At 25.3% G+C, this 11063-nt stretch overlaps 1 protein-coding gene across 1 annotated transcript; it reads left to right on the top strand.

The window, feature by feature from the left end:
• The first annotated feature begins 5787 nt into the window (after positions 1 to 5787).
• LOC119689223 (retinoid-inducible serine carboxypeptidase-like) lies at positions 5788 to 11063 on the top strand. The gene is made up of 6 exons (XM_038104004.1): positions 5788 to 5894; positions 6035 to 6103; positions 9479 to 10053; positions 10140 to 10359; positions 10449 to 10634; positions 10707 to 11063. The coding sequence occupies exons 2-6, from the start codon at positions 6040 to 6042 to the stop codon at positions 11000 to 11002; spliced, it is 1341 nt and encodes a 446-aa protein (XP_037959932.1). The 5' UTR covers positions 5788 to 5894; positions 6035 to 6039; the 3' UTR covers positions 11003 to 11063.

The following is an 11063-nucleotide window of genomic DNA, read 5'->3' as shown; positions in this document are numbered from 1 at the left end:
TTTATATCACAAACTTACATTTTATACAAATAAACATATAGCTTTATATATGTATATTTCAATCTATTAATATTAATATTTTTATGTCATTAAAATTTAGTTTTAATTTAAATCTTATACGAAAAAATTAAGTTTTTTATTCAGCGACATGCTTCGCGTCCAGTAATGGCGGGTATTTTTCACATCACAAAATCACATTTTATTTATTTTATACAAATATATTTATATAAGTATATTTAAATTTTTAATATTAATATTTTTATTTCATTTAAACATTTAAATTGAGTTTTAAATTTGATGTTATACGAAAATTAATTGTTTTTTTTTTCAGTCAAATATTTGGCGTCCACCACCGACAAGCTACAAGTGTACAATGAATGTGACGCATTCGGTATCGAAACGCACTCAGCTTAAATTTGCCGAACGATCTTCGACTCAACGAATGCCTTCGTTATTCTAGGTTCCTCCATTTTTGGCGAAAAGGAATAAAATAATTCGAAGAGAGTATAACTTCAACGATTTCATATGTATGTATATATAAATATATATGGCACATATTTATATTTATGCAATTTAAAGATATATCCACATATAACCACATTTTTATTTATAATGAATATATTAATTTACTGGGTTTAAGTTGTGGCATATAAGCCCATTATTTACACTTGCAGCTTAAAAATGCTTTCAGTTACGCTATTCTGAAATTTGAAATATTTTTGATTCGTATAAACATTTGCGTACATTGTAAATAAATACAAAATAATATATTGCATATATGTATGTAAATGCTTATTGTGAAATTTTCAACTTTTTTTTTTGTAAACTATTTTGTGTCCTTATAGGAGTAAAAACAAATAATAAATAATGGTATTTTACAGAAGCTATTGAAAAAATATTGGTTTTTTTAGTGAAAGTGTATCAATATATTTATAATAGGTCTGTTCCACAAGCTACTTGTAGTAAAACTCAAGTACAAACTGAAAGCGGAACACAAATAAAGTGCAAGATTACGCTCTTTACACAGATTTTCATGCTTTGTGTAAAATCTGGTGAGAACACCAGTGCCGCGCCAAAGAACAATACAAAAATTCAAACCAAACAGCTGATTCACACATCACACAAATTTTACTTGAAGTTAAATGTACGAGTGAAGTCTATGTAGCTTTTTTGAATTTCGACAGGGATGTTACGCTCTGGTGGAACGTACTTGTATATACACTTGTGTATACGCACTTGTAGCTCGTGGAACAGACCTGATGCATTTCTTTTACGTTCATTAATAGTCTGTATATGTGTTGGCTGGTGACCATTATTAGTTTTCAAAACTTTCTTTTAATTGAAATCAATGTGATCATATAAGAAGTGGTATTGGAGTAATAGCCAATAAGAAGCCAACAATTTAAAGACAAGTTTTTATTTCGAGTGGAAATTTATGAATTAGACCTTTTTCTTATTAGAACGTCCAGTAATTTCATCTTAATTCTGTAAAATCAGAACTTGTGATTTTTTTAATTTTAGAAGATTTTGTTTTTTAACGTTTTTACTCGTATCGATCAACAACAAGACTAAATTAATGTATCTTAATTAATATTTAATTAAATTAAATGTTTCTTAATTTCCTATTTTTGAATATGTTAACGTTATAAAATAGTACAAAATAAAAGTATTTGTTTTCTTAAAATAACATAACAGTTTTTTTTGTCATACGTAATGGAATTACTGCAAAAGAACAGATATGATGCGTATAAACTGAATATTGTGAAATAAATATGATTTAATATAGTATATAAAAAATCACCCTAAAAAATTTAAATAAATTTAATAATACAATAATATAACGTTATTATTCATAATCATGTTTAATTTATTTAAAATAAACCAACAAATGGGAATACAAAGAAGCATGATAGCATATGAGATTGCGCCATTGTCAAAAACAGCCGTTAGACGATGTAACATATGGGTTTGAATTGTTAATATCCATTGTTGCCAACTTTTATAAAATTTTATATGCTAATAAAAATGTACTCCATATAAAAAGCAATTTTAAATTAAGCTTTCGATAACATATATCAATTGCAACACACGATTTAAAATTTTAAAAATAATAAAATAATTATTTAAATTTAAGCACAGACATATAATGTATAATGTAACGTGCTTGAAGTGCTTGAATGTCTGTGCTTGAAGTGAACTGTTATTACAGAATTATAGTACTATTCAAACAAATGTGATGTACTATTACTCTTTGATTCCATTATAACGTTTTGGTTTTTTTGTGATTATGTTACAAAATTTTTAATTCTCTTTCAGTCATAAGAAATTGATTGGTAACAATGATATTATATATATGACATATGATATACTACATAAAAATAATAAAGAAAATAATATTTATATTATTAAATATGGAATAGTTCTAATACATTATAATACAGTGCATACTCGAAAACGTGAACTAATTAAAACCAAGAGACCTCACGTTAGCAAATTGTTCAAGTTTTCGAGTGTCAAACGAAAGTAAAGGAAATACATATTTACACATTTAAATTCACATTTTATTGTTTCTTTTTTTTTGTGTACATAAAAGTTTATACTTAAGATATATGGCATGAAAGGAAGTTTGAGAAACTTTTTATTTATTCAGTCATCTTTTTTGGGTGTCCTTTTTTTCTAATAATTGAAACACAGCTTTTTCCCTTAAAACGTCTAAGTACATTTATATAATTTTGATCGACGTCTGCATGACTGGGCTACTTTTTATGTACATCCACAAATCAAATGCATGATTTGCTATTAGGGGATTACCCAAGTTCAGAATTACTCGAGATAAATGCAAATTACATTAAAAAATTGTAACGTTTATTATTCATGTTATAGAGCTTTATTAACTTATTCACGTTTTAGAATAGTAAATGATGGAATAAGGTTGTTCACGTTTTGGGGTGGTCACGTTTTAAAGTATTCACGTTTTCGTGCGTGTACTGTACTAATTAATTTTTGCTCATTGCGTTTAATACAACATTAATATACATTAATATAAACATTAATATACAAAAAAAAAAAAAAATTGCAATGAAATGCCTTATATATAAGTAAACAAACAAATATATATGGTACAATATGTGTTTGTGGATTTTTTATATAATAAATAAACACACCATTGCGTGGTGAGTAAAAAAGTGTTCATATAATAATATTTTGCGTAAAATATAATTTGAAAACAAAAAACAGTTGAAAACAACTTCTGTAAAATTGCTAAGATGTTACTGTCAAAATTTGAGCTTGGATAAAAAGAGGTGTAGCAATAACTCCGAAAGGGTTGTTGTATTTAAGTTATTTGATAAACAGAGAAGTACATCTTTCTATATACAGTCGAATTCTGATAATTCAAAATCGCAAGGAAATAGCATTTTTATAAATAAGAAGTTTTCGAATTATCGAATTTTCGATTTAATGAGGTTAAAAACAAAAAAAAAAAAATAAAAATTAACGGGGCTTTAGCATTTTAGTTCATTTTCACAGTTTATTAGAACCAAATAATTCAATTTACATATGTATTTACATCCTACATGCAATTAATTTAATAAGAAAATAATAATATAAAAAGATAAGATCAAGATATTACGATTTGAACGTAATGTCGTAGTTGTTGAATAGACGATTTGGTTTATTTATTTTTTATAAATTGTTCCTAACCAGCGTTATCATCCTCATCGCTTTAATTTTTAATAAACGCAACTTTCAAAAATTGCTGTTTGTTAATATATCGGATACAGCAACGTCATTATCATACAACCATTTTCAAAGTTTTCACATATACGGTCCTATAGATAAACTATGTTGAACTGTTCGATTTAACATAATCGAACTTCCAAGGTTCCAAGGCTGCAGCTTGGAAGTGGTATTTAGTGGCACACATCTGAGATTAGGGCACCTAATATGCGCTGTACAATTGTCCATAAATAACAGTATCTTTCGATTTTTACTTTACATGCTAGCTATCATTCAGCACCTGAAGCCATTTGTTAAATAGATCCATTGTCATCTCCGCATTCTTATTGTGTCGGTTAAGCATTGGAAAGCTGGGAATATTTTTGGAGCACTTGAATTTGCAGACAGGATTTTTGTTTTGCATTACGAATTATAAGCGGTTTAATGTTCTTTGAATTTCAAATAAAATACGAATTAACGAGGAAACCAAAATTTCATGAATTAACGAGGTTTTTTCAAGGGACCAGCAGTTTGTCACGAATTATCAAGGTTTTCGATTTATCGGGGTACAAATTATAGCGATATTACTGTGTTTTAATTAATGTCATTATCATTTACAGAGAGGTTTCGAAAAGTAGTGAACTACAATAATAAAATTTCTTTTATTTTAATTAATGCAGTGGCGTAACTACAGGGAAGCAACTGGAAGCAACGCTTTCGGGCCCCCGAATTTAGAGGGCCCCACTATAAATTTTTGTATTCATTGTATTTATTTTTAATAAATTCTCAAAAGTGGGACGAAACGTTTTTTGTTGGATTAACTTCATATTGCATTTTATAAAAGATACGTAAATTTTAAATTTAAAGTACATAATATGTATGTACTTCAAATAAAATATTAAACCTATTTATAAAATAAAAAAATTTTTCTAAGAAAAATATGTGTCTTAATCGAGAGACTTATATGGAAGCTATATCTAGATTTAAACCTATTTGAAAATAATTTTGTACGTTGTCTTTTGCAAATATCAGTACTGTATACACCAAATTTCATTTGAATACCTTTATTAAAAATGGAGAAACCTCATATCCGATTGTTAAGTTTATATCACAGATACAAGAAATAGACGTCCAATTTCAATCAAACCAAATGGCTCCCGAAAAGTATGTGTGTAAAGTTTCGTTCGAAGAGTTCAAAAGCTGAGAGAGTAGTTTGAACTGAAAAAGTATATATATATTGTACTGATATATACTTAATGATATTTCCCACGTTTCCTTTAATGCGTTACGAAAATCTTGACAAACCTTATATATCCTTTTCACATTTTTTCGTGTAAAGAGTATAAAAAGAGGGGCGTCTTAGTATGTTGGTAGGGGCCCCTTAGTTAGAATTTGCTTACAGGCCTAAAAAATGTAGTTACGCCACTGAATTAATGTCATTATCATTTACAGAGAGGTTTTAAAGAGTAGTGAACTACAATAATTAAATCTGTTTTATATTATTTTAAGTAATTGAAATTTTGGGTGACTCTAAGGTAACTCATAAGTGGTCTTGGAATTATTTCTTATATTAAGTTATTCGTGAATAATTTCTTGAAACTGCAAGTACATAGGGTCATTTATATGAAACATATATAATTTATACTAATTTAACTCTAAACGAAATAATTTTTACAGTGTATTAAAATGAAAATCAACTAAATCAGTACTAAATATATAATTTGAATTATTATTATTTACTCGTTTGTTAAATTCTATAATTATTTGTATGATTAAATATAATATAACAATATTGTAAACATTGCTAAAATGTTTTTCTAATATTTTCAAATTTTTAAATTCTATTTATTTTTCAATTTAACCAGCATTTGTTACTGGGCCTAGGCCCTTATCGCGGCACTTCATTCGTAGTGCGGCATGGTCGGAAATAGTGCGTTGATTTAAATTCAGTACACAAATTCATTGGAAAGATTCTCAGTAGAAATAGAGCAAAGCTAAACATACTCGTAGAAAAGAATTCTTATAAAAGTGACGACTTAGACAATTTCTACGAAGACATTGTTGACGGTCAGTATAAAAGTCGAAGGCATTGTGGTGAATATTGCAGACATCTATCGGTGGGCTTTCTTGTTGCAACATTCTTCTCAGTAAAAGAAGTGCGACTACTAAGTGTTGAAGTGCGTGACTTGAGAATATATTTTCTTTAAAAATTATAAAGATAAATGAAACTTATTAAAACTATTATAAACAATTAATTAATTAGTATTATAAGTGATAATTTAATTTTTTAAATATATTTTTCATTTATTCCAAGTAGTTAATATGTCGCGATACCATGTTTTAGTCGCAATTGTGTTAACAATTTGCTTTACCGCTCATGTTGGTGGTAAGTGTGAAGTATCTTTTTTACCAGTTATTTTACTTAGTTAATTTTCTAAATAAATTAGTTAATTGTGTTATATGATTATATATTTTTTTTAAAATTTTTTTAAATAAATTTTATCATGCAAATATTGTCTCGAATCGTTTAATATATGTATTTTGAGTTTAACTTGTTTATTGCTTGACCTCATTTACGAAGCTTAGAAGAAATTGCCGTCGACGATTCTTCTGGTTTATGGATTTTTATGATTTCTATTCTTTTACTTCATTTTTATGTGCGATGGAGTGGAGTTTTTTAAGTGTTAATTATTAATACGTTATATATAAGGAAAGTAAGCGATTCGATGGTATTTTATTATCAAAGAAAGTAGTTTAACGTTTTAATAATTTATTTGTTTGATTTGTTTAGATAAAAAATAAATCAATATAGATTCCAAACGAATACGCAACTCAAGTTTATCAGTAATATTAAATTTACGAGCCTGAGTAAAAGCAATAAATATTGGAATATATTATATGTGTTTCAAGTGATTGGAGTTGATATGTTACTATCTTTGTATTAAAAATTGCAAATATTAAAAAAAAAATATTAATTAAATATTAAAAAAAAAGTGTGGAAATTAAATGTTATTTGACAATATAGCAATGTATTAGTAAAGTATTTTTATAATAATATTTTAATTTATTGCTATCTATATTAATTCAAATAAAACAAATGCGATCTGCAATGATGAGATTAGCCTACAAAACAAATAAACAACAATACAAATAATTATGATTTTAATAATACTTTTCATAATAATTTTAACAATAATTTTAATAATACTTTTAATAATAATTTTAATAATAATTTAAATAATACTTTCAATAATAATTTTAATAATACTTTTAATAATATTTTTAACAATAATTTTAATAATAATTGCAATAATACTTTTAATAATAATATAAATAATACTTTTAATAATAATAGCAATAATGCTTTTAAAAATAATTTTAATAATACTTTTTATAATGCTTTCAATAATAATTTTAATAATACTTTTAATAATACTTTTAATAATAATTTTAATAATACTTTTAATAATAATTTAAATAATACTTTTAATAATAATTTCAATAATAATTGCAATAATTATTTTATCAATAATTTTAGTAATACTTTTAGTAATACTTTTAATAATAATTTAAATAATACTTTCAATAATACTTTTAATAATACTTTTAATAATAATTTTAGTAATAATTTTAATAATACTTTCAATAAAAATTTTAATAATACTTTTAATAATGCTTTTAATAATAATTTTAATAATACTTTCAATAATAATTTTAATAATACTTTTAATAATACTTTTAATAATAATTGCAATAATTATTTTAACAATAATTTTAATAACACTTTTAATAATACTTTTAATAATAATTTTAATAATAATTTAAATAATAATTTTAATAATAATTTTAATAATAATTTAAATAATACTTTCAATAATAATTTTAATAATACTTTTAATAATACTTTTAATAATAATTTTAATAATAATTTTAAAATAATACTTTAAATAATACTTTTAATAAAAATTTAAATAATACTTTTAATAATAATTTTAATAATACTTTTAATAATAATTTAAATAATACTTTTAATAATAATTTCAATAATAATTGCAATAATTATTTTATCAATAATTTTAGTAATACTTTTAGTAATACTTTTAATAATAATTTAAATAATACTTTCAATAATACTTTTAATAATACTTTTAATAATAATTTTAGTAATAATTTTAATAATACTTTCAATAAAAATTTTAATAATACTTTTAATAATGCTTTTAATAATAATTTTAATAATACTTTCAATAATAATTTTAATAATACTTTTAATAATACTTTTAATAATAATTGCAATAATTATTTTAACAATAATTTTAATAACACTTTTAATAATACTTTTAATAATAATTTTAATAATAATTTAAATAATAATTTTAATAATAATTTTAATAATAATTTAAATAATACTTTCAATAATAATTTTAATAATACTTTTAATAATACTTTTAATAATAATTTTAATAATAATTTTAAAATAATACTTTAAATAATACTTTTAATAAAAATTTAAATAATACTTTTAATAATAATTTTAATAATACTTTTAGTAATACTTATTATAATAATTTGATTAATACTTTTAATAATGCTTTTAATAATAGTTAATAATTATTAAATTAATTAATTTAATAATGCTTTTTATAATTGTAATAATACTTTTAATTAAAAGTATTTTTAATTTTTGTTAAAATTATTAATAATAATTGTAATAATAATTTTAATAATAAAAAAGTGACATAAAACTTCTAAGAGGAACTTGAGCTTTGAAAGTTAGTACGCCTTGGGTTCTTGTGGAAAAACACGCTTAGTAATCGCTTCATCAAGCGATTATCACAGGCATGAGTCCTAAGAATGGCACTTGCAGTCAAAACAAATTATATACGGAATATAAACAAATTAAAAAGAAATTTAAATATTTCCTAAGACCACTGATGATGAATAAATTAACTAAAATTTTTGTTGTTGTCTTTTCTTTGCTATTCGAATACTTCTGAAATTTGGGATAGTTTAACAATGTTTTCTCTGAGTTCCTTATCACAGATATTTCGCAGGCAATTGCAAGACCATGATGTTTTTGGAACATTTTTGGATCATTTAAATGATTTGGAATTTGGGAAATATAAATGACAGTTTAACTGCAGATATCTGTATTCAAATTGACAAGAAGTAATTAAATAATATAATATATATATTGTAATAGAATAAGAGTCGGCGTATTTATACGTCGTTTGATAAGTTCATTTATGATAACTAAATATATTAATTTCTAACGAAACTGAAGTGTCAGACATAACATATATGCGAAAAAAATCGGCATAGTATATGATTTGTAAGGTGTAGTGCATAGCTAATGAACAAATAAATATTTTCTAAACAATTTGAAAGAGTTGATATCAATGAATCAGTAGATAATTTTATGAATTTATTGTCTTGTAAATGCTTTATGTAGCTATACGACAGTAAATTGATCTGATTAAGTTCGATAAGATTAGGTTATTAGAAAATCAGCGCAATTCCAAACTTAAATGAAATCGAAAAGGAAGCTATAGATCAAGTAATCAAAAGCAATAAAAACCTACAGATAAAGAGCTGCTCACCGTATTCGAGGAAATCTTATCTAATTACTTGCGTTTGTTCGTTAGTTGGTTGCTATCTTAGTGCTTAACTTATTTTTGTTATACTTAATACTAGCATAAACAAATTTTAAACACATTTTAAATTTATAACGAAATAATTTTTTTTTAAATTTAATTAATAGCTCGACAAGGCTATGGCCCTGGCGAACAAGATTGGGGTTTTGTAGATGTGCGCAAAGGTGCACATATGTTCTATTGGCTTTACTATACAACAGCAAATGTGACCCATCACACTGAACGTCCTTTGGCTATTTGGTTGCAAGGTGGACCAGGTGCCAGCTCAACCGGTTATGGTAATTTTGAAGAATTGGGTATATTAGATCTTTATGGCAATTATCGTAATCACACCTGGGTTAAGGATATGAATGTACTTTTTATTGATAATCCCGTTGGTAGCGGATTTAGTTATGTAGACAATGTACTAACACAGCTGACATCTACTAACAATGAAATTGCTAAAGATTTGGTAGAATTTATGAAAGGATTTTATGGATTACATCCTGAATTTGAGAGTGTACCGTTGCATATCTTCTGTGAAAGTTATGGTGGTAAAATGGCACCAGAATTTGCATTAGAACTTTATTACGCCATACAACGTAAGGAGTTGCGCAGTAATTTAAAATCAGTTGCTTTAGGCGATCCATGGACCTCCCCAATTGATTCAGTATTATCTTGGGCACCACTGCTTTTGAATATGGTAAATATGAAAGATTAATATAACATACTCGTAAACATTCAGATAATTTGCATTGAAATGTTTTAATTCTTTTTAATTAAATCTAGGGTATTGTTGATCATGATGGTTATACTAAAATAATGGAAGCAGCTAATAAAACCGAAGACTTGGTGAATGCTGAAAAGTGGGTTCAAGCAACAACGCAATGGAGTAATACACAGCGTGTACTCTTGCAAGAATCAAAAGGTGTGGACTTTTATAATATCGAAAAACCTACACGTGGGGATGCCTACACAAGGTTATTACTGAGAAATGCCGATAGTATGGGTAAGCAAAGTGTAATATGTATGGTATATATAAATTTTTATTAGTCGTATATGAAACATTTCAATATAAAATGTTTTTGAATATTTTAGAGCTCATGTATCGCACATTGGTACATTTCGATATTGATGAAGACCGCGATCAGTTGTTAGAAGATTTAATGCGTGGACCCGTTGTTAAGGCACTAAATATCACATCGAAAGTTAAATGGGGTGCACAAAGTGGTTCTACATTTACAAGACAAATGGGTGATTTCATGAAACCTGTTATTCATATTGGTAATATATATGCAAAAAAAAATATAATATGAACTTTTTATTCACTAGAGAAATGTTTGCGTGTATTTTTAGTTGATGAACTTTTGGATAAAACTCCCTTGCAAGTAGGAGTATTCTCAGGACAATTAGATCTTATTTGTGCCACTCCTGGTACAGTTAATTGGATCAATAAAATGAAATGGAGTTATAAATCAAGTTACGAAGCAGCACCTCGTGTTGGCATTAGTGTGGATCGTATTTTGGAAGGTTACGAGAAGAACGCTGGAAATTTTACCATGTTCTGGATTAATCGTGCAGGTCATATGGTACCAGCCGATAATCCCGCTGGAATGAGTCACATTCTAAAGAATTTTACAAATTTCGGTTAAATTAAATTGCTGTTTATATGTATACTATTAATTAATTATTAAAAACGTATATATCATTTAA

Source organism: Teleopsis dalmanni, chromosome X (genome assembly GCF_002237135.1).
Source record: "Teleopsis dalmanni isolate 2A chromosome X, ASM223713v2, whole genome shotgun sequence".
In the NCBI taxonomy this organism is placed as follows: Eukaryota; Metazoa; Arthropoda; class Insecta; order Diptera; family Diopsidae; genus Teleopsis; species Teleopsis dalmanni.
The sequence above is the reverse complement of the archived record's forward strand: the minus strand, read 5'-3'. Positions and strand labels throughout refer to the sequence as shown.

Coding starts and splice junctions, on each gene's coding strand:
- LOC119689223 (XM_038104004.1), top strand. CDS start 6,040: ATGTCGCGATACCATGTTTTAGTCGCAATTGTGTTAACAATTTGCTTT. Junction 10,360..10,448: donor GAGAAATGCCGATAGTATGG/GTAAGCAAAGTG, acceptor TGAATATTTTAG/AGCTCATGTATCGCACATTG. Junction 10,635..10,706: donor GAAACCTGTTATTCATATTG/GTAATATATATG, acceptor GTGTATTTTTAG/TTGATGAACTTTTGGATAAA.